A 26,055-nucleotide genomic window follows, 5' to 3' on the forward strand; every position below is an offset into this window, starting at 1 on the left:
GAAAAGCGGAGCGGAAGAGGTAAATTACGAGCTGAATGTTTAAATGAAAGTTCGTCATTTCTAAAGTTAGAAATATGGGAATTGTTCTTTTTTATAGTTCGGCTTAAAGTTATAAGAGCGTTTTCAAAAAACCATTACCTAAGAGCGTTTAATTAGAGATAAAAGTAATAACAAATATTAGTCATTTATCAAGTTATTAACGTGGATATTAATTTCGGAACCTGAAATATTGTTATTAGATAAATATATTGCCAGTTTGCTACTCTGAATATTATAACGAATAGGTCGCAGTTGCCGTCGTCCTGAGTCAAACCCCAGGTCGGGCCGATAAAAAGTTATTGGAGTTTCCTATGGAAACAAATTCAATAACATCAAATCATTATTCAGTATTATCTTTGTTAACATTTTTTAATTCATGGTCAAAGGCTAAATTGCCGTGCTATTAGTGAGTGTGTTTGCTACCGTCTAGCATTAAAAGTTGACGTTAATTAATTAATGTTTGTTCCTTAATCACGCTGTCAAGATATTTGATATGAAGGGGCCACCTGTTGATAAGTTGTCAACATCAGCTGTAGACATTGTTGCAGTGAGAAATATTAACCATTCCTCACATTGCCAATGTGACGCCAACGATACGAAGGAAGATGTTATGTCTCCTGTTCCTGTAGTTACACTGGCTTACTCGCGCTTCAAACCGGAACACAACGATTGCTGTTTGCCGGTGGAATATCTGACAAGTGGGTGGTACCTAATCAGATGGGCTCGTACAAGGCCGTTAATCAAAATATTAACTAATTCCTTCGCAAATAACGGTCTTGCCTCAAAACTAACAACTTCATAAGACAAGCAAAACAATTAGCCTGTTTCGTGGGTAATCGTTGTGGCTTGAAAATCAAGCGAACCCAAATCTAGCGGTTACGCATGTTGTTTCTCATGTCGATTTTAAAAGTAGTTTTATTTTTTACTAGCGACCCGCCCCGGCATCAATTTTGAACCATCTAAAATGATCAGTGTTTCTCTACCTATCTCTTGAATCAATCGATCTATTAAAAAAAACCGCATCAAAATCCGTTGTGCAATTTTAAAAATCTAAACATACATAGTGCAGACAGCGGTAAGCGACTTTGTTTTATACTATGTAATGAAGCCGCTTTTTTTTATCCAGTGTAAGCCTTCAGAAAGTTATCTGTCGTTTTGCCATATTTTGAATGTGTCGGTATGCTAGAAATGATAACACGAACGTATCAATTAGAATATTTTAAAAAATGTTGTGTGTGTTCCGGTTGGAAAAACACTTATATATTCATAGTCTTGGTTTGACAATGTATTTTTTATACACGAAGAATGCCGGGTGGTTACAAGTCGTCATATATGTGATTGTATATCCATATAAATATTAATAAAGCACTCGCGTTAATGTACACGTGATATGTTTGAAAGTTTGTTGCGGCAGATAATATTAACTCAAACCTTGCGTAGGTTTGAAACCCAAATTTGAACTTGAAATTGCACCATGATGGCGCTTAACAAAGTTTGACTTCAATAGATAAAATAGTAAATTACTCAGATGCATACATTTCTCCAGCATACCACTTCTCCGTTTGAGGAGAAGGCTTGGAACTAATTCCAAGCTTCTTCAATGTTGACGGGCACATATATGACATTTTTTCATTCAACGCATACATGTTACTTCAATGAACACAAATTAGATATATGAAAAGTCAGCGATGCTTGCCCGGGGTTGAAATGTGATTATGATTGTGATATTCTCACCATTAGGCCATCCGTACTCAATAAATAATTTACTTGATTTAAATATTTTATTTTAATATAATTTATATAAGGTTTTCAAAGTAATTTCTCTACGCTGCTCTAAGGCGTATTTTAGGATGAACATTAAACATAAAAATACCCATCCTACAAAGATGGTCACTAAAAGATAAAAAACTATTATTTCTGAATAATTTGATTGAAACCGCTATTTTTCTATTTTAAGACGAATACCTCTATACTAATAATACTAATATATATATAATATACTAATAATATATACTATACTATACTAATAATACTCTATACTAATACTCTGGATATATAACATACTTTTATTACAAAGAGGTAAGTTTATAAAAATAAAATCTGATCTGATTAGAACACTAAATCTGAATCTGTGATCCACTATCAGCTTCTAAAATTTGTATATTCATGTATCTCATAACAATAATGTTTACTTTTTTAAGGAAATTGTTTAGGTTTTTTTAAGAATGCTAATATTTTATTTTAATCATCATATATATTTTTAATTACTTATATTTATTTTTTTGTAATATCTATTTTTATTCTAGATTCAAAATTTTTATTACAAACTCCATAGTCCGCATGTCATGTTTTTAACCGATAATTGAATAACGATGGCAAGTTTGCCCCAGTTAACATATATTAATTTAACCTTACCCTACATACGGCGTGGTGTGAGGAGTCTATATCATTGTGTCTGTAGTATAAGTACACTTTAAACTTAGCGATGTTAACTATCCATTTTATGATTGGGTTTTAACGGCGAATCTGTACAAAATATTGAGCAAAATAATAAAAGAAGCATGATCGCGAACAATCCGTACATTTTGTAAGAATATGTACAGTTACAATGCTAAATGTAAAAACTCACTTTGTATTATACTCGTGAAAATTCCGACTCTTGGTGGACGTTTCTTTGACGTATGAATCTTTTAAATTATTTTCATTATTAATTATATATTTCTTTCTTCTTTTGTTTTCTTTTCACGAGTCTAGTCGGTCCAATGTTCAATGAAACGGTATATGGGAGCAGAATATTATTTTAAATTATTGTTACTTAGTAATTATGACGAATGTGTGTATTTTAGTGCAATCTGTCTCATTTCAATCAAGGACGTTGTTCAGACGCCAACGTCTCGATCTTAAATGTCCCACGTCTCGTCTCGGATTAAGAGAAAAACACTTCTAGTAACTTTCTTTGTAATGATGTGTCATTACCAAGAAATTAGCGAGTCCGTTTCCGATCACATAACCTAATTCTTTATAAAACCCATACATTTTATGTATAATTTTCTATTTTATAAAATCTTTTAAATTTATTTTTTCACACTTGATTCCGTATGTCAATATCTGTTATTCGATAATGAATCTATCCACTGAAAAACAATAATGAATGGATTGTTTATATTTGACCTTTTTTCAACTCGTTAGTGCAGGTACCATGTAAATGACATTGGTTGCCGCTAACCAACAATTATGTGAATTGCTTTATTCCGCTTCTAGGAGGTAAATGAGTCACCGTAATGAACCTTGCCCGCGGTTCTCAATCACAGATCCACGGATCACTGTAGTTCAACGAAGATGAACATTTGCTTTTGAAGCATTTTGAAGTTCTTCATGCTTCAAAAGCAAATGTTACAGTCGTGTTTGGATGGAAACTTCATAAAGCGAAAATAATACAATTGTGATGCATTTTATTTAAAAACAAAATATTCTTTGAAGTGCAAATATTCTTTTTACATGTTTGAATTATAGTGTCCCGACTCAAAGAGATTAAGAACCACTGGCAGCGACTATAAATACCGTAGCATCTACAGGTAAAGCATTGTTTTGTGCCCTCCTAGGGCACTCCTACCACCAAAGAAAATGGAATGTAAATAATTGATTTATGCGTGTACTTAATGGTACCGTACTCAAGTTTACGTTACTTAGCTATTTTAGGTATGTACCTACATACATACCTGAGTATTTACTATTACTAAACCACTGAAAGCTAAATTCCAACGGGATCGGATAGAATGCCTTGTTTACCTTACGTCCTTTTTATAATCAGGCTGTTCAGGCTTGGAAGTTTCTATTATACTAATAATTTCCGGACGCGTCTTTGCTCGCGCTTGTGGGGAGCACACAGGAGCAGGTGTTACGTACTCTTTGTACCCTGATAATGTGTATGCAAAATTTAAAGTAAGCAGGACTTTAAACCTCCAGAAGGTATTTTATTTTACCTACCACATGGATTGGAAATTTATCACTGAAATATTAAGTGTGGAAGGCTGCAGTTTCCTGGTTGAGTGTGTCCAGATACCGGCTGGTGCTACTCCAAGGATGGCATGCCTGTTCCCTTAAATATTTGCATTATCCACGTGTAACTGGAGGTGATGTACCCACTTTTATTTTTATACAAACTTAGTTTACACACGGTGTTCTAAATTATTAAATATAAAATTATTTTATCGTCATGGCGCCTATATTTTAATTTTAAATAAGATAAATTATCCTGATTTACATACATTGATTTTTTTTAAACGTTCTTTTATCCCAAGTGACCCACGCTGAGTCTAGCTGACACAATTTTTAGTTCTAGAATGAACTGAAGAACTGTAACTAAATTAAGTAACTTTAAAATTAAATTAAGATCTAAATTTGTATTAACAATATGTATAACACAACATTTTAATTAGTTTCTTAAATTAAATAGTCATATAAACAAAACTTAATTCTTCTTCCTCAATCCCTAGTATAAATGTGACTAGTGTTGAGTTTGTTAAAACGTAAACAACGTGTATTTTCGCCTTTATAATATTTGTTAGGACTTAGAATGCGAATCAAATCAAATTCCTTTCTTCAAAATAAAAGCATTACACTTACTTATCATTGTCAAATTAAACACTACCATCGGTTCCGAAAAGAGAACACCCTGTCTAGAGAAGAACCGGCGTAAGAAATTCAGCGGTCGGTTTGTCATTATATGATTATTTACATATTATAATCAATATCGAAGAGAAATCGCCAGGAGGCGGTCGTTTCATTACTAAAGTGTGCTTATGAACTAACTCACTTCTTGTATTTTACACCCAAGCAATCTTAAAATGTTTTTTTATTTATTTTGTTAGCTCTCTGGAATCCTGTAGTAATAGCAATGCAGTCGAGTAACAGAAGTTTGTGTTTCGATTTTTTCACAAAATCATTAATAATATCTTCCTTAACATAAAATATTTAGCATAGGCAAACTATGGGATACAGCTAGTTACTCACTAAGAGGCACGTCCAGATACGTCTGATTAATACAGAATTTCAGGTTCATGGGTGTCTTATATTTCGGTCAGTGATTGCTTGGTATCTGATATCACAACGGCTCTCGTTCCGGCCCACGCTCGAGGCGAATTTCGTCGAAATAACATTGACACATGTTTTTTCATTAGGTGTTGGTTTATACCAACCTGTTTGTTTTATTTTTTTTTGTAAATATTGCTGTATTGTTCTATTTTTAAATGAACTTATCGCAATAAGTTAGCCTTCCTGCTATTGAAGTTATGAATGTTGTATGGTTTTTATGAAATAGTAGCGACAGAAGACACTTGATTGTTAACTGATGATTGGGGGTTTGAAGCCACTGTATTAAATTATTATTAATGTAGGATTCAATCATCATTCATTCATCCTTAACTTATCATCAATTCATTTCGTGCTGGATGGTGAATGAAAACATTGCGTCGAAACTTGTTTGTGTCGGATAATCTGTCACATGTGTATCCACCATTGCGGACCGAAGCGGATTTCTGGTATAAACCCCAAAACATTTCCACAAGAAGAGAATAGCCCTTAGCTATGCTTCTTCAGTCGCAGTCATAAAAAAAGTTTACAATAAATTCTGTTCTCCCGTGTAGCTTAAGGTAGTGTGTGCGCGGCTACTTGCAAATAAAGTTCCGCTGTCCACGATTTAATGATTTCGCTGTGGGCATACGTATATCACTAAACATATTTACCAGAGGACAGCGTTTGACTTTCCTTTGTGCTCGTCAAAAATCGACTGTCAAACTCGAGCGAAACTCTTATCTGACTTCGTCATGCCCTAGTCCGTCATAACATTTTCCTACATAAATATATGGTTAATCCGTCCTTGGTACTATTTATGCTTTGAATACGACAATATCATAAACTGGGTGATGAGCTTTAATACTACAGAATATAACAATAATGATATTGTATTCGTCGTGAATGTTTTTTTTTGAAAATGTTATCGTGTTTATCTCCCTTAGCATAATAATTGACTAGCGGAGAATTCCTTGATGTAGTTACTTAACTTTTTATTAAGTGTAAACTAATTGTAAATATTTCTTTCAAACGACAAAGATTCTAGAATAATAGAGAAAACACGACATTAAATAACGTTATTACCGTGTTGAGTGCGGTTATTGCACATACATTCCATATTGAACTCGACTTTTATTGCTTAATAGTATTACGTTATATTTATCAATTGCGGCACGTGTAACAAGCTCCAACGGATATGTAGCATATTTGTTTTATCCGCATACTATACATTGCTGTTTATATACAACGTAACATGCATATTTAGCAAATATATGCGTAATCGTTTGCTGAGCGTTGAAGAGAGTCGTTGTTTGTCGGTCAGGTTCACGGTCATGCTGTCGTGCACTTGTAGATGGCGCTCGCTTCTTAAGAACGTGTAGCGTTTTAGTGAAAAAGTGAATTTCTCGTCGTAATTTTGGTTGTATTTTGTACATTTCGCTGTGTGTGTCACGAATACATCTTAGTTTCGAGGGATTTCATAAATCTTTATCGCACTATCGACCTTCGAAATTCTATTAACTACGAATTAGTATTATTGTGAGTGAGACCTTATCGTCGATAATTGCCGTTAGACAGGGTTACACTACTTAAATTGGTAGTACTTTACCATAGTTAAACAAAACAGTACCGGTCTTAATTATATATTATTTTCAAGGGAGACGCGAAAATTGAAGGCTCGAAATAAATCTGTAGGTCGCGAGGTACGCAGTAAATGTATTTTTTTAAATGATGTATGTGTATGTCAACCTTATGAAGCAAATTTATTTGCTAAATGTCATATAAATTGTAAAGTATAGATAAATTAAAAATATATATGACATACTTAACGCAAGATAACAATCCAGTCCAAGTCCATGCACATAAATATGATCATATAAAGTATGTTTTTTTTAATAATTATTATTATAGCTATATAATAATAATTATTAAAAAAACATATTATGAATTACATTATATATAAAACGAAGGATTGTTACGCATCAAATTGGCTAACACTTAGCCCGATTTGAGTCTGATAATCTTTCTGGTGGCTACAGAACGCCACAATGCCAGTATTCTATGGTTACCGAATGTCAGAATTGGAAGTGTCTTATTACTTTCAATTGAAGACTTCGAGCTCAAACCCTGATAAGTAGTTCTTAATTTTTATATTCTTGGGTTATGAATTGAATTTTTTTTACAATTATCTTTTCGCGTTCGGTGGTTAAGTATTTTTACGAACTTATGTGAATGACATTTAAAAATAATATATATGCGAGTTTAAAAGATACCTAAGGAATGCTGTATAAAATAGCGCAGTTGCAAGAGTGTACGGTGTTTCTATTCAAGGAACAGTCCATTAATGTCTCAAAGGGACATTAAAGATGTATTTACATACGACATTAGAGGTTTATTTTACCTAATTTTTTTTTAAATATAACTCTGGATGAGAAAATCAAAATAACCCCTTTGAAAAGGTTTTGTCTTATTCTTAAAGCCACGCTGTATTTAATATATACCGGTGGTGGCTTTGTGCCAATCCAAATAGAGAGGTATACTACTTGCTCACCATTTATTTTATCGCCAGATGTTTTTGTAATTTGTACCAATTATTGACATAACTGAGAGCCTGTAGTTAGCGGCGATTTGTACAACGCCAGGGGGCAAAATTTCAGAAAATCTTAAATCTTTATTTGGTATATTGCAGTATTATTTATTTGAAAGAATATAAATTTTCTTAAAAGTCCATAATTTTGTCGTCGTTGTAGTGAAGACTTTAGACACTACATAATAGTGTCTGTTGGGAACACTCAAATGATAGATCGGCTTACGTGAGGACCCCTTTTGTCCCTTACTCGGTTCTCGGACGCACGTCTAAAGCAAATCTTATCATCGTGAAGGACCTTTGTATGAAGACTATGTAACAAAAGACAGTATAAGTTCTAATTTGGTTTCGTATGGTTGAATATAAATTTCCCGATTTTAATATTTTCTATATTTAGTTGAAATTATTCATACTTAATATCGGACCCTTTGAATCTATTACGCCAGTAAAGACGAAAGCCTGACAAGTTTGAATTTTTTAAATATAATAAATATTATATTTACAAAAATAATCTCACAGAAATATCTACATTTCGCCGATGAAAATTGATAATTTTTACTAAGGCTTCGTCTCTCCGACTGCAAGAGTATCTACATATATAAGACCTCGATAGCTATGACGGATGATAAAAGATATATATTCCGTTGACGTAAAAGTCGATGGATGGAAACATTTTCAGAGAGACTTCGATTAGCTTTCCATTATCATGTTATTTTAAAGTACCATTTATAAAAAAGTGTTTCTTTATAATTTACAAAGCATTGTCTCGTTGTAATTATATATACGTTTGGCATTGTCATCGGATAAAAAATTCCAATTAATTATTTTATTATTGTAACTGGATATCTAATATGTTGCAATTATGTCTGGTTCGATAATTTAACTAGCTATTCGTTTTGTAATGCTATTATCGTGTTTTTCTAAAAATACATTCGTATTTTTTTAACTTAATTAAGTATATATCAAAAATAAATTTTAATAATGATGAATTTGTTATTATTAATCCCGGCTAGTAATTGAGGAGACGCCAATATAAGCAATATACATAATATATATTCAAGATATAGAGCGCGTTTCTGAGAAGGGTTTAGTAAGTATATAATATTATATATTTATATGACACACAAAATAAAAAGTATAATGAGACTTTTTTCTACAAAAAATCTTACATGAAGGGATAATCTGTTATGAGTTGATAGTCACCGCTGATGCTCTCAAGAAACTAGTGAGTCATAGAAAGACAATTGTGACTCAATCTTAAAGCCTAAGTTCATGTCACTGGAAGGATGGACTGGTTTCGAGACTGAGGTCAAACGGCGGAATTCCATTTAAGGTTTCAAAATACACTCTCGACTTCGAAAGTAAAAAAGGACATTGTGTGATGTATACGCCTTTATAAATCAAAGCCCCTGTGAGTCGTAATTAAAGAGGTGGATTAGTTATTAATGAACTAACTCAGTTTGACTAACGGCATGACTTTGAAACCCGCCTGGGTACTTACTGCAAGACCTGATGTTATAGAACCCACCCGTAGAACCCACAGTTCTTCAGTTTGAAAGGTATGCAAACTTGTAGAAACAAAGGTAACAGGTAAAAGCATTAAACATTAAACCATTGTTTAGTTTAGTTATTACATTTATATTATTGTATATGGCTTTTTTGTCAATAAATGTCTGTATAAACGTCAATTTAGTGTTTTAGACATCACCCGGTCTTTATATGTTAAAAATTAATCAGTTTGGAAATATTTGATATCGAATAAAACGTTCGCCATTCAAAATTATCAAATACTATAAGAAACCGCGGTTTTACATGCACAAACATTATTCAAGTTAACGAAAAGTTAAATTATAATGAGTTTTATATTCCTTACTTAGGAAATTATTGATTCCTCATACTAATATCCACCCCTATTTTCACATACTTGAGGATTGAATTCTGTGATATAAAAACTCAAAATATCTCCATAGCGAATTTCACCTAAAGTAGTTAAATAGTTTAAGCGTGATGAGGTAGCCGACAGAATTGCTTTCGCATTTATAATCAAATTCGCCGTCGCGGCTTCGCCTCCCCTTTTGCAGTTATCTAGTGTTTTACAAAAAAACACCCTATGTCCTTCCTCGAGGTTCAAGCTTCATACCAAAGTTCATCAAATTCGATTCAGTGGTTTCGCCGTGGAAGTATTATTATGAAGTAAGTAAGTTTGACGAATTCATACAAACTGAATGAATGAGGTTCCAAATAAGATGAATACAAAGTTTATTACGTTTTTCGCGCCATTACTGTTAGTTACATACGATTTTCGACGATTTTCGCGTTGTGACTAATGATCGCGGCTGTTTTGATTCCTCGCTGGGTGTGTGATGTTTTGGGGGGCGTGTCGTGTGGGCGGTACCTTTGCGATGTCTTACCATTTCTTTGTCTTCATATACTTACTTACTTATGTACTTACCTGTGACGTACAGCATGATTCGGGAATAGAAGCAAATAAGTAATCACATCGGCAGCCAATTTTTGGGTCATATAACAGGTAATATAACATTTGGCACCAACGTTATATTATAAATAAATTTGCTTAAAAAAACCCAAAATACCAAATATAGGCAAGCTTAGTTACTTAGTTGTTCTCTAATAGGAGAATAAAATAAGTCTATTTTTTTTTTAAGTTATAGGCGGACTGGAACGTGATGATAGTGAGACCAATATATGTTGGCAGAGGTGACCATTAATGGGAATGATTAAATTTCTTCAATGAAGACATTAGTTAATTATATTTCTTTATTTAATTGACTATTTTTTTTTTTTGGTGTTTGTTGATTTGTATAATTTTGTCTACAGACGCGGATAACTAAATACAAAGAACTCCTTTTACATTCAAACTTTCAATAATCACCATTATCTTGATGAGCGTGTTTTTAAACAGGTAATAGGATCTAAATGATAGTCCTGAAAATTACTTTCCGTACACGCATACGATTTGTGTGCCGTTGTGCGCTATAAAAATCTTGGACTGTAAACTAGAATGTTCTATATTCAATCATATTAAATGCATATTTACACACACACTAGCACAAGCATATATCTATATAATAATAACACCACACTTGATAATTAGATTATATTGACTTAAGGCACCAACTGGTCTCGTACAGATATCAGTCTCTTACGAATAATTACCATGGATATAATATATAAGTTTTCTTAAAAAAATCTTTAACCATTTCTGTGTGAGAAAACAATAATAAAGTTCTTATTATTTCATTCATACCGAATCAAAAAAATCTTTTAAGATTTTTTTCATTTCATACAAAAGTCGTTGACACAGTTCGACTTACATAAATTTTCTAAATTTCCTTTGTACACATTTCGATTTTGACACACATTATATTCAAATAGATTCGATAGTTTTCGATTATACATTTCACGTATCTTGTTATTAATGTAAACAGGGCTGTAATTATATATCGTATTTAAAAAGTATCGAATATCCAAATAAACAGTCCATTTTGAAATGTGAATAATCACATTCACATAAGAATATCAATATACGTTTTAATATTGAATTTTAATGTACTACAATATAATTTCAAAATCATCTAACTACGCTTTTTTATGATCTGTGTATATAATCTTGTGTTGTTTATTTATTAATGTTGTTTTAACAAACTATTTGAATTTATGAATCGGAAACGTGGAGTTATAAGCTTCTGATCACTTTTCATGCTCATACAATCATTATCATTGATTCTATCCCGAAGGGAGTCTCTAGCTTCAAGATTAAGAGAATAGACTGGATAGCTCTCTTTTGTAGCGTTACCCTAAAGTAATATGCCTTATGACGTAATACTATGAAAATAATCAAAATATCCTAGATGAGCGGTATCAGTATCAGTTATTTGTCGACTTCCAACCGTGTATGCTGAGCGGAGCTGCGTCTTCCTGTTAGTGACGATAAATGAAGTTTCTTTGGTTATAAATGATTATGTTGTTCCTAAAAACACCGTAGCATCTGTTATATTAAGATCGTTACTGCTTAATGATATATTATAAATTGGATTTCTTATATTTGGTAGGGTAAAAACTACACATATAATTTTTTTAGCATTCAAAAATAAATGATTTGTTATGTTATGTTTACGTCGTCATCATTAGATTTTTCCTGTCAATCTTGAAAATCAGTGAAGTATCATCAGCAAATAACACAATATTACAAATACTTTTAACATAGAAAGGAAGATCATTTATGTATACTATTAATAGAAAAGGAACTAAAATTGATCCATGGGGAACACCTTTTCATAGCATAGATCCATAAGACTTTATTCCATAATGAAAACTTGTTGAACTCTTCGACTTAAGTATGAAGCAATAAAATCAAGAGCTTTTCCTTTAACACTGTAATATTTGAACTCATTAAAGCGTTGCGTGTCTTTATGTTAATATTGAGTGAGTTAAATACTTTTATGATATCAATTGCAGAAACTGTTTCAGCTGAAGAATCCATAACATAATGTAGATGATTTTAAGAGAAATGTTATTTTATTGTTTATATTATCCCATGTACCGTTTATTCTATCATCGGAATTTTACACCTTGTTCTTTATGCAAAATGCATCTGTTTGGAAAAAATCTATCTTTGATTGACATATTCCAAAAAGGCTATATTACGATTTAATTGCTTCATGCTATAGATATTAGTCATATTATATTGTTTCTATTTATTTATATATATACCAATAGTAGCCCAGTCATGAAATTTCAATTTTTTTAATATTATATTGATTTAAATTTAAATATTTTATGAAATGATTATACATGATTTAAAAAAATAGTATTAGCACTTTTATTATTAGTTTATTGAAATTCTGTTAAATTAAACAAGGTGAACACTCATAATTATTACTATAACATATATATTTTAAGAGTAACCTCGTAATGGTCTCAAATAAATAAAATCTTCCGATGGGAGTCGGTACACGCACCCTACAGTCTACTGCGCACATTCCACGAATATACATATATATATATATACATATATCTATTCGAGATTCAAAACTGCTATAATTTCGTACTAATATGAATGAGCCACGTCGGAAAGCCTTCTCTTTTACGAATGTACTTGACAGTTTAAAACTTGGAATACTGCAAGTCATTTAACCTAGTGCTCTGTAAAACAAAATACTTTAATTTTGTAACACTACGAAAATTATTCTATTTCATGATCTTTGCCACCTATGCCCTGTATATTTTGAAGTATGATATTTAAGTCAGAGGACATAGATTTTGTCATTTTTACTTTTAGGAATTTTAATATCTTAACTTTCAACAGTGTTAATATAAATTAGATTATTATTTTTATTACAAATATTTTATCAAACTCAAACTCAAATTCCTTTATTCAATATAGAAGCATTACACTTTCTTATTGATGGTCAAATTAAACACTACCAAAAATTTTTTAAATTTCGCACCAGAAGCATTTTGAACGCTTTCTGGGATCCTGTTGTAGAAGTGTATACATTGCCCCACAAAAGAGTTACTGACTTTATGCAGTCGAGTAACAGGAGTAACAAGATTGTGTTTGTTTCTTGTACCAATGATAATCACATTTTCTCATAAAAACATTAATATTTTTCCGTACATACAGAACATTACAGAATATTTATTGAGAAGCAACAGTCAATATCTTAATTTCTTTAAATTTATACATTGTCCTTGTTAACATTACATATAAATGTAAGAAAGAGTTCAGTCTTGATTAAAATAATCAAAGTTCAATGTTTATGAATACTAAACTTGTTTTTTATTCATAATTCATTTAAAGTGGCGAGCAATAGCACGACCTGATGAATAAGAGAGAATGAAAGTGTACGTTCCTTGAGCCTCTAGTAATGAGATTTTTCTCACTCAGTCTTCAAATAAAAATAACAGCAATACCATTTAAGTACAGCTGATTGTTGATTGACTCCTTGAACGGTAAAACTTTATAATAGAATTTCAACGACGAGCAACAAAAAAAAAAAATAGAAACATTTGAAGTTTATTAAAAATTAGCTGTCGTCCACAGCACGCTAGAATAGACATCATGGCACTTACCTGTACGTTTTATTTCAAAACTTTTTGCTTAGTAAATTAATAAAATCAGTTATAGTTCAATCTCAGTTAGTTCATAAAATACAATGATGTGAAAACAGTTTTAAATAGTCTACAATATATATATTGTGGATCATTAATAAAAAAATTATAAAACTTCAAATAGATTATGTAATAGAAGCTGCCTCATACTGTTTGATTAATCCATGGATACTGAAATATATTTGAAACGAGGAAAAAGACACTTTCAAACTTACATACTAAATTAAAAAGAATCATTGGGTATAAACACCTAAAAAGGCATAAATATCATCATACGATGACCGATTACAATCTTTTTAATGAAAAATCTATGCGAAAATTTGATTACGTTTTTGTCTTTACGCGATATCCCCGTTACCGGAGCTGGTCAGAGCTGTCGATCAATATTGTACGCGCAATATAATTTTGCCGGATTGCAGTTAGATATGTAAAAATAATATTGGCGCATGTAAAGAAAAAGATAATCGATGGTGGGCCACGTCGACCAATCTCTCATCTTCAAGAGATTTCTCAAGGTTTCATACAGGATATATTATAGTACACAAATGTTGGCGTGGTGCACCACGTGCCAGTGAGGTACCAGTAAATGCACCTGCGAGCACGCCTTTTCTGTTACCTCACTCTCATAATCCGATGGGATGAGAAATCTAATTCGATCGAAGACAGTTCAGACGCAGGTCTAGCCGTTTTACGTGCTTTTCAATGCACGGTTGTGTACCAACTCCTAAACTCCGGGCTACTAGTGTTTTTTTTTCGACTGATAAACCCAATAACTTCTTATCGGCCAGATCTGAGGTTTGAACCCTGGACCAATGAGCCACTAGACAAACGAGTCGAGTCGTAATATACTTCGACACGTGTATATAAATCATTTTGGCTTAAGCTTATCGTTGTTTTTTTTTTAATAAAGATAAAATATTTCGTTGAAAAAACTTTATTAAATATTCCAACATCCTGATTTAGAAACAAGCTGAAAACATTTTTACTAAACCCGTACTGATGATTAAGTATATATTTATCTCCACGGATCAATAAGGTGACAATCGAATTTATTATTTAAACTCCGTAATTTAGGCTGAATTAATTTCTTATTGTAATGGTTTCTTAGTTTTTTAAATGCATCTTTTATCGACGTTCTTTTACTTATATGTATAATATAACATACTGTATAGTCAATATCTGTTCAGAAGCCTAATGCGAAAGTTCTATATCCAACAGACTTTTATCCGGACGACACAAACAAAACGCACACGAATACACAAAATCCGTAGAAATTTACTTATTCTAATTGAGATTTGACATTACATTGAATTGCTCTTAGTGCGCGACTATTCGATGTCAAGCTAATGCCCTATGTAGAAAAAATATATTTTTTTCAAAGTTTACAATCACTTTTATTTACAAAAATATTACTTTCGACTAAATACTAAATTAAATAGTTTCAAAAGCGAATAGAAAAAACGAAATATGACTTAAAAATCTTACTCACAACGTTAAGGGATGAAACAGCAGCATAGCTAGCAACACTATATACCACAGATTATTCGAGCCATACCACGTCATAAGCTCAATCATCTAACTAAAAAAAACACTTTGATTAGACTGTCTTTGATATGGCGTAAGTCATATTCATCTACAAACATTCACATTTATTTATATTACTCGTAGCGACCAGCTCGTCTCCGCACGGGCGCAATTAATCAACCAAAAATCAAAATATACCTTATTCGAGAAGGCTCTTATAAGTACTTCTGAATCGTCATTTAACGGAACTATATATATTAAAAGTAAAGCTACAACCAGTATAAAGAAATAAAGAAATTATATGACGTACATTGTACATACAAATCATTAACATTTACATGATTACCCCCTACATATGAACAAACATTTTTTACCCCTTTATAATATGATTATATATTATAATGTCCTTTTTGTATTAAATATATAGACTGTTAATGCAATATGTAGAATATAATAGCTTTAATACTATACAAGCGTTTAACTATAATTGATAGTTTGAAACTGATCTTGCACAAATAATCCAATTATAATTGCTCCTGATTTGCTTTGAACGGAATTTTAGTATTAACCTAGTTCTCATCCCGTTCTGTGATACCTTTCAAAGGATGTCATTATACAGAGTAATTTAGTAATAATATTTTTTTAGATATTTGAATATATTTTTAAATATCTAACTTAGAATAAATAGAATAACTGTAGTACTGGCTGACGCAGTGGATGCTTCGACACTCTAAGTATCTTCAATTTGACCACAATTATTAATATCTACTTGTGTTTCCTTCCTTGTCTGATTAATTAAGGAAAAAAGAGAAACTGACTTTTCGATCAGAAATGCTTTCAGTTAAATTGTAGGTATATGGGCAGATTGAAGGCTAATATAATTATAAGTGTTGTTTTTTGTGATTATTTCACCTCGAAGGGATATCGGGTGACCTAGTTACTGCACGATATCAGGGGTAAAGTTAATATACATATATTAGCAAAAGTTCACTACCAACGACTACTTACAACTACAACTTTTGACGACCTCCGTGGTCGAATAGTCAGTACACCGGTTTTCATGGGTACGCAATTCCGAGGTCACGGGTTCGAATCCCGGCCGAGATCGATGTAGAAAAAGTTCATTAGTTTTCTATGTTGTCTCGGGTCTGGGTGTATGTGGTACCGTCGTTACTTCTGATTTTCCATAACACAAGTGTTTTACTGTTCAAGTGTCTCACAAGAGTTGATTGGTTAGTCCGTCTTCCACGGTAACGGATCGACTTATTGATGTAAAAAGAGTAAGAGACTTTTTGTATCGGAAAGTTATACGGAAGTTAAGCTTATAAAATACAATCTTATTGAATCTATATTTACATACAAATGTTAAAGTTAAACTGTCTATCTATATCTATATTTATCTAATATATTGAACCTGTTTCTACAATTACACCAATAGTCATATTAGATCGTCGGTGAGGTTATCAATTAGCTGTTATCTATGAAGCAAAGTCTCAAGCCCCAAGATCGTTTTTCCGTACGTTATAAAGATTAATGTTACTTTTGCTAGCCACTATCTTCCTACCACAAATGTTACAATAACAGAAATAATAATATGTATTCATTGCGTTTGTATATGTTTCATTTTTCCGTTTTTCAATGATGTGGAACATCTTTTCTCTCGCTGGGGTTTTTGAAAGCTGGCAATGATTTCGTTATTAGGGACGGAAGCGTGTAACAGGTAGGCGGGCAAGCGCGCTATTTGGTTTGTGCAACGAGCGTGGTGCTAGAGCTCTCTGACTCATGATATCAACACATTGAGTGAGATTATAATGTTAATGTTGCTTATTGCTAAGGTGGAATGTCATTTGTTACATATGCGAGTACATAATATGCGACTACTATATATAATATGTATACACGCACATTTGTTTTTTTCCATTTTTTCAATACGAATTTGTACCAGCGTCCTTTGTGGTCATTTTATTTCGGTTGTTTCGAAATAAGTTCGTAGCTGTTATACATTTTTGGAGAGTTACGAAATAGGTTATGTTTTCAAAATAATCTGCAGGACAAAGTCATAACGTTTTTTTTTTTGTTTTTAAGTCAATTTTGTACATAAAAAATATGGAAATAATATATTTTTCCGTCAATTATTATTGTTTTAATATTGACAAATAACCAGTGTTCATTAGTTTTTATAAATAAGAAGAAAAAACAGATTTTAATTGATTCTTTTTTTTTTAAAAAAGTTTAAAATAAATAAATTATTTCCGCAAATCTCACTTAAAGTCAAATTGTTAAATTTCCTTCAGTGTCTTTGTATTCTAAACATTTAAATCCGGGTATATTCAATACAAGAGTAAATATCATCGTCTAGACTTCATCGTGAGCCTATAAATTGACAGTGAAATAAAAATACTTATTATTCTGTTTCAAATGATCTGACATCAGATATGTCTGATGTGCGGCGAAACGCATTCAATTGATGGAAATCTCCGGTTTCGATCAGATATTTAACGAGCCACTGTGATGTATATATATTATATATAATCCTTTAAAAAAATCATTGTTAAAACATTGTTAAAATTAATGCGGAAGAGACATTTACTTCTATAATTGTTGTAATCTATATTTAGACTCAAAAAAGAGTCGTTGTATATTAAGACTTACAATTTAATTTGTGTATAATTGGCTCCGTGGTAAACCAGCCCATTTATTTTTATTTCTGTAACTTAATCCTTTGTTTATTGATACGAAAAACAAATATAATCATCGCGAAGGGAAAAAAATAAATGATTACAGCAACATCTGTATGTGCATCAGTTCATCTGTGTGAGTATTGAACTGAAAATATATATACATATACAATCATTCGTAGAATAATGTAATCAGCTTAAAATGAAAATGTTATTAATAATTTAATTAAATTTTTGAAACTCTAGCATAATATTTTTTGTGAAAAAGAAATGTTCAAATTTAAGTATATCTTGTGCGTATAGATAGTCTTGGTCAATTTAAGCGCTTCAATCTGCTTGCATTAGGATCATTGTTATCTGCATCCCTTTCTTGCACTATTTTACAAAAAGGATATCAGAAAGTGTTTAATTACACTATGACATAAAAATTGAACGTGTACTGACCATTTAAAATAACAAACTATTATGGTTAACAATAACTGTTAGGCAAACAACGTAATCAAAGTGTTCGTTTATTTTATAACGAACTAATGTATAGTATTCAAAAATGTAAACCAAATAATTTACATCATGTCTATTGAAATCATGATTCTTAGGACGGTCGCAAGTTTAAACAACAATATTCTTCCAGATTCATTTATTAACACTTTTTTCACATTTATTTTACCCACTAATCCGTGTTTTCCCGTATTCTCCAAATCTTCCTATAATTCTAATTATTTAAAAATAATTATTATTACAACAAAACACTGCCGCCGCGTTCGATTTCTAGACATTCTTTTTCTTACCGGCCAGTATTAATATTGAAAAATTAAAATATTACGTTACAACATATTCTAAAAATAGTCAATCGACATATTATTAATTAAATTATAGTTATACAATGTGTAAAAAAAATAACTCTAACATTATGTATATCAATTAAATCAATACCGCGTACAAAATCGAAATATAAATAGTAGATCACATTAAATAAAAAAAAATATGTTCGGTCGTACCTGACTTTTGTTCACGTGACATTATTACTATTTATAAATCTTCAGAATTTCTGCCGTTAAATATATCGATCGATTAATACTCATTAATATACTCGATTAATCTTATTAATTAATTTCATTAGTAGTATATAATTCGACGACGAAAGGAAACAATACGTAAATTGCAAATTGGGTTTGAAAATAAAGGCTATTTTATTTAATTTAATTATGAAGTTGCTTCCGCTATATATTATGTAGATATTTAATAACAGACACAATGAAATATATTAAGAACGTTCGTGAATAATCCGATTACACTACATAAAATTGTTATTAAAATCCCATCCGAATTATATTATACAAAATCATACATAATAGAAAGAGACAGAGAGAAAGATAGAGAGAGAGAAAGATTGCCTGGAGAGAGCACAACGCTATTTGCTTACTTGACTGTTTCTGTCAGATCACTCTGATTGAAGCCGCTTTAAAGAAGTTCGTTCCAAAACAACATAGACGAGATACAAAATATTTTAACATTATAATACAAATTGTATTCAATTAAAAATAGATTCCGCCAACCCGCATTGGAGCAGCGTGGTGGAATATGCTCCAAACCTTCTCCTCAAAGGGAGAGGAGGCCTTTAGCCCAGCAGTGGGAAAATTTACAGGCTGCTAATACTATATAAAAAAAAAAAGATTTCTATTACTGGAGAAATGGTTGAATTCAACACGTCTACTCTCCAAAATCCGATTCAAGCTAGAAAACCAGGACATTGCAAATTATTCCATGTCTATAGCAATTATAAAACATCAGTCATTGTGTGTGAAATAAGCGATTACTGAGATGGATTACATAACTTTATACAGACTCATTAGTATAAGCTATTATAGCAACAATCCACATAGCGTCCACAAGCGTCAATCTGAAAATATACGCTTTATTACCTGAATTATGTTTTCAAGGTTGTCTAGACTATAACACTGTATCTCTTACCTGAATTTCAAGTTGCCTTAAAATAACACACGATATATATTTTTTTCATATATGTAATACGTAAAAGCTCCGTCTACATATATAGACTATTTTTTTAAATTGCGTAAATCATAGCCGTTTTTCAAATTACTATTATTTTAAGTAAGTAAGTGCGAGACTTCATATATAACGTATGTTCAAAACCTGTGTTCCTTTAAAGTCAGTTGTAGTTTAAGAAAGCGATGTTCGAAAAGTGAAGATGTATAAGGGTTGTTAAGGGCAGGTCAGTGACGGCTCGTGTTAGCTCAGCGCGTTGCCGGCAGTTAGTAGAGAGAGGCCGAGACGCGCGGAGCGGTCGCGTGATCATGGCGCGCGAATATCCGCGCGTTCATGAGTTTTATCTCCAACTACACGATTTGCAAACACCACCTCCACATTACCACTACCCGTATGAAATACAGTAAGTTATACGTATTATCGACAATATTCGTTTGTAACTACTTATGTTTATTTTTTTTCTGTTACAAACCGCGAAAGTTTTAAATTTTTTTCAATTGTGCATTGTAAACAGTTTTAAATATGCTGCCATTTTTATTCGGTGTCGATGAAAGAATAATAAAAAGTTCTTAACTGCGAAATTATGCTAAAATATTGACAAAAGTTAGCGTGACAAATTACTTTTAAATATATTTTAACTATGTACACAAAGTTACGATAAAGTATGAATTTAGTGATGGATATAGGTATTGTTTTCTGTGGCGTGTTGAATGTTGATTCTGCAATTACAAGAAGGGATGTCTCCCAAGACAGATGCAACAAGTACGAAGGGGAAAGTGGTAAAGTGTGAACGAAGCCTAACATTGAGAAGCCTCTTTCAGCTAATTCGATTAGTGTTTCTTTTACTTTTTATACTTGCTTCGAAACGTATAAGCCTTATTTAAAATAGATTCAAGTTTTTACATGTGAAAAATTGCGTTGTTGGTAGCAACAGTATTGCGAACTGATTTAACTTAAACTATGTTAAATAGTATGTGTGAGTGTTGTCAATCAACAGATGAAGTTTGGACACATAGTTGCCAGTTACGACATAAGATAATTATCAAAATTTTATTTATTTTAGTATATTAGAGTTTTAAAAATATGTTATTAATTTTTTTTTAAATATTTTAAAAGATGTCCAGAGTACGTAAATCGTAAACAAATAATGTAGGTGCAAACCTCATGCTCATGGATGTACATGTGGCTGAATATCCTTCGACACATGCCGGTATTTTTCACGGTGTTATCCGTCACCATAAAACGTGAAATGAATAATTACATAACCAAATTATCCGCATGCAAACTTGCTAGTCAGGCTTTAAATCTACACCATCTGTCAAAATTCACGTTTTCTAAGAACACGTGAAATACTTAATTGGTTGAATTTTTAGATTTTAATTAAACAATTAAAATAAAAGGGATTAAAAATTTCCCATCACGAAAACTTTTATTTTACGCAAACATTTGTATCCACGAACGTGTTATTAATTTCGTAAGTGTAAACAACTGACGTAGTCCTTGCTCGAAGTTACTCAATTCTTTAAAAGAACTTTTGAAAGTTTTTCAACTTTGATATTTCCTAGGTGTTATTTTGCCTCGTCTCTCTCACCTGGTATGATTCTAACTTCGATGAAACTTTGTTTGTATTACTGTGTTCGAGTATACAGGTTAAGTTAGTCGTTGTAACTTAACGTTAAGTTAGCATTGTAAGCAATGGTACCTACCTTTTTATAATTCTGCATAAAATCTTTAGGATTCTGTAATAAAGTTGCAACTGACCTCATTTATAAAATTCAATTTCCCTATTTAGTATTCGATATTGTTTTATTGTAAATGTTCAGTGGGTGGAACACTGATGTTAATCAATACTTCTGTATCTAAAATAGTTGACAGAGCTTATTTTTTTAAACTCGAATAGAAAGAACCTAGAATGACTGAATAGATACAATGTGATCTCGGAATCTTTCGCCTACCAAAGTAAATATCCATCCGTCTATACAGTTTTCTGAATAATAAGACTTAAGTACGTGATCATATTTCCGATTTTAAAGTCATTTTATACAACAACGTTGGGCTTTACGAGAGTTTTTTTATAGAAGTATCGAACTTAATTATCGATGGTATTAAATTATTCAATTCGAATTTTAATTATTTACTTGTGGAAATATTATATATAGTGACTACCTGAAATATGGACTTCTAGATACTGTATTTATTTATTGTATTATCTTTATCTGCATCATGATAAAAATTCTCGCTCTAAACAATATGCAATCAACTCGGTGATAAGGCTTTGTAAGGACAGTCGCAGAGGGTACCACATACTCATTAGTTATGCCACCGTTATACAGCAATAATTTATTATACTGTGTTTTGAATTTTAAGCGAGCCAGTGTAATTTTAATTCTCCTGTAAGAAATAGTTCATATTTCCTACAGCTTCAATATCTATGGACGGGCTTGTGACCGCTTTAATATAATGTAGAAATATGTTTCTAGTTGAGCAAATATTTTCATCAAAATTTTAGTTCAAACAAAAAGAAGAATTCTAATTTGAAACGACTAACATCTATCTTCGCTGCGGATGACAATGCTTTTAACAGATAATCTCGAATAATTTATTTCAATAGTAATATAATACAACTCAAATCCGCTTTTAATGTCAAACAATAATTTCCGACAAATCGTTAATATATAAATTGATTTTATTTTGCAAATTATTTATCATTTCAAATGGATATTTCAATATAAATTCTAACCAGGAAATTTAATTAATTTCGGTGCTCAGTTTAAGTGCTTACAATTTTATATTTAGGAGATTATATTCGGCGGGAACCAAACCACCGCGGACAGCATTTCAAGAAAGTTTGGTTAAGCAAGCGTCTTTCAGATTATCGAATATTTATTTTGCAGTGATGTATAAAATTCACTTCGTTAGCCCCAAATGCAAAGGATAAATGCATGCGTGTCATGTTACTGTTCCTGCATATTTTCGAAGTATCGATGGAAGCATCCCGATGCGCGCTGTTTACAAGCTATACAATCATTTGAATATAGAACACGCCAAAGGACATACCAGACCTGTATTAAAAAAAAGCGATGTACTCTAAGCGGGTGGCCCGATGTTGGTGACTTTTTTTTTGAGTTTTGGGTCCCCGTAATATTTCGATTGGACCCAGTAGGTGGCGCTGCGATCGGAAACTAAATAAAATTATTATTTCACCCGGACAAAATCGGGGAGGGCCGCTCGTTTTATATACAGCAACTCTTTTTCGCTGGTTTATGCGTAAGTGACTTGGTGATGAATAAATTGTACTTACTCATCGGTAAATTGCTGAAGAAACCCAATTAATCCTCTAAATATAAAAAAGTCAGACGTCAATTTTGTATGTTTCGTAATGTTCAGAGCACATTTTTTCCGGATCCGGCACGGATTTACTTTTAAACTTTTGTTTACATGTTAAGAAAAGTTAGCCACCGTGAGAACGAGGTACACAGTATGTCGTTGGCGGAGTTATGTTCAAGTGCGTCTGGATAAATAACACCGAGTCTTTTGTTAGTCGCGCCAACATCGTTGCTTTGTATTGTTGTGTTCTGATTTAAAGACCTGCGGTGTAATTGAAGCCACAAGGGACGTGACGTCTTTGACGTGGTAGACGATGTAACGCGTAAGATGGCCGTGGGGTCACCTATTTACCTCAACCTTTCTTAGATTAGTATGTACCTAACAAATATAAAAAAAAAACATATTTACCTTAGTTATGTCTGTCTGCCGCGCTTTTACAGATAAACAACTGAACAGTGTTTGACGAAATTCCAAATCTACAGGATAATTAGAATATTGCCGGTCGCTGTTAATTTAAATGAAATCGCGTACCGAGTAGGGCGTGTGAGGGTCGCGCGGGCGAAATATTAATAGCAGTAGGTATTAATAATATCATCCCGAACATCATGGAGACGTTTTCTTTGTAACGCCTAGTTGAAAAATGGTACTTAACCAACATACATATAACTTGTACAAGGCGCAGCGTTTTGGATGTTTTAGTATATAATATTGCTCACCGCAGTTTCATCCGCTTTCAATTCAATTTACGATTTGACTGAAGTGACGCGACAAGTTTGTATGTCATGTTCTTGTTATAGATAAATGTAGCATTAGCATTATTACCATTAGCAGTCTCTAAATTTTCCCACTGCTGGGCTAAAGGCCTCCTCTCCCTATGAGGAGAAGGTTTGGAGCATATTCCACCACGCTGCTCCAATGCGGGTTGGCGGAATACACATGTGGCAGAATTTCGTTGAAATTAGACATATGCAGGTTTTCTCACGATGTTTTCCTTTACCGCCGAGCAAGAAATGAATTATAAACACAAATTAAGCACATGAAATTTCAGCGGTGCCTGCCTGGGTTTGAACCCGAAATCATCAGTCAAGATGCACGCGTTCTAACCACTGAGCCATTTCGGCTAATAGGCACATCGCAGTGGAAGCGTACTGGGCCCATAGATAAATGTAAAATGTTTTTAACCAAATTATTTAAAGGATTTCTTTTCTTATATTAAAATGTCAACACCGAGAGTTACTTTTAGCGGATTACTTTAATTTTGTTTTTATTAGCTATTTTCCACTAAGCTATCAATGTCAATATTATTTTATTTACATTGAGTACATTACCGAGGGAACCTTCGGCTTATTTTTTCAGAATATAGTTTTTATATGTCGTCGTTATAGTTTTTAATCGATACCCGCACCGATCCTCTCTGTTACCTAATATATCACACTTTTCTTCGCAAATACAGGGCACAGGGTGTGCTAGATTTCCGCGTGGTATATTTATTAGTATCGCTATTGCCTGTTACACTAGCTATCCCTCCCAGCTTGGCAGGGTAGAAAAACAATCTACTTATCTGATATATTAGGTATATCGTAGATTACTCGCTATGTATACGCGGACGCCATGAAAGCTTCCAATAGGCGTGGTATTTTTCGAAATCTTCATTAATACAATTACATTAATTACCTCCCTCGTAAAATTCGTATGAAAATCCTTTCAGTTGCTTTTTTTTGGGGGGGATTTTTTTAATATCCATTATTGTCTGTTCAATCAATCAACCTGTAACAAATCCGTACGCTTTGTACGGAACCGTAATACTGAATAAAGTTTGTTCGATTTGTTTTATGGCGAATCCAGCAAAAACTGCTAATAACATTGACATTTAATTCGGTTATGGTTTCAAAGAGGAAATATACAGGTATTTTATGTGATATAGTTAATTAGCAAGTTTGTGCGATGTACGAATGAAATATTGTTATGTGAGTTTTGTTGATCGTTTCACAGAGGTTGCTTAAAGCGACACAGATTGTTTGAAACATTTTGATTAAAAGCATGTCTCGATGCTCATTATAATTACTAGTACATTTGAAATATACTGGTGGTTCGCTATGGGTTCGGTGTGGTACCAGTGATAACTTACTTGCCATCCTTATTTATGGTTGGAATTTTCAATTGTAAGTGAAACAATTTGACTAACGTGTACGACCGGCCTGTTTTTATGGTGAGTTAATTTTCTGCCACTAGATGAATTATTCAGGCGGTATATGTTGATGGTACTGATGAAACCCTGGTTCGAAAGGTGGCGGGGTCTCTAACTATAGGCAAATATCGGATGGCTAAATACACTCGCCAGATATACAATGTTAATACGATTTATTATTGAAGTTTCTTGATAATATTTCAGAACGACAGTATTTCCTCTTGCGAGCAAAAGCGACTCAAGACGTTGGTCCTGTACACGATTTTGTTTCGAGCGTGCCGAATTTCCATCCTTTCGGATTATAATAATGAACGAATGGAACATTATTAATTATTTTTTTACGGGAATCCTCATACTCAGTTTTCTGCTGTTTGAAATTTTAGGTGCATTTCGAAATAAACAGTACTTCTCTAATGGTTTCCATGGAAATTCGTTTTAAAACTCGCTCGCTCACTCGATAACCTTATTAAAATGGGATGAAGCTTGCTTCACGCGAGTAA

At 32.4% G+C, this 26,055-nt stretch overlaps 1 protein-coding gene across 4 annotated transcripts in view; it reads left to right on the top strand.

The window, feature by feature from the left end:
- LOC125076002 (protein cycle) overlaps positions 1 to 26,055 on the top strand; it is a 99,587-nt gene that overhangs the window by 21,423 nt on the left and 52,109 nt on the right. For 2 of the 4 annotated variants that reach the window (XM_047687919.1, XM_047687920.1), the window contains exon 1: positions 20,327 to 20,443. The exons of the other annotated variants lie outside the window; for them this stretch is intronic. In XM_047687919.1, the coding sequence (XP_047543875.1) occupies positions 20,349 to 20,443 (95 nt within the window). In that variant the 5' untranslated portion in view covers positions 20,327 to 20,348. Of the gene's footprint in view, positions 1 to 20,326; positions 20,444 to 26,055 lie in introns of those variants that run through there. 4 annotated transcript variants of the gene reach the window in all.

This window comes from Vanessa atalanta, chromosome Z (genome assembly GCF_905147765.1).
Source record: "Vanessa atalanta chromosome Z, ilVanAtal1.2, whole genome shotgun sequence".
Lineage (NCBI taxonomy): Eukaryota > Metazoa > Arthropoda > Insecta > Lepidoptera > Nymphalidae > Vanessa > Vanessa atalanta.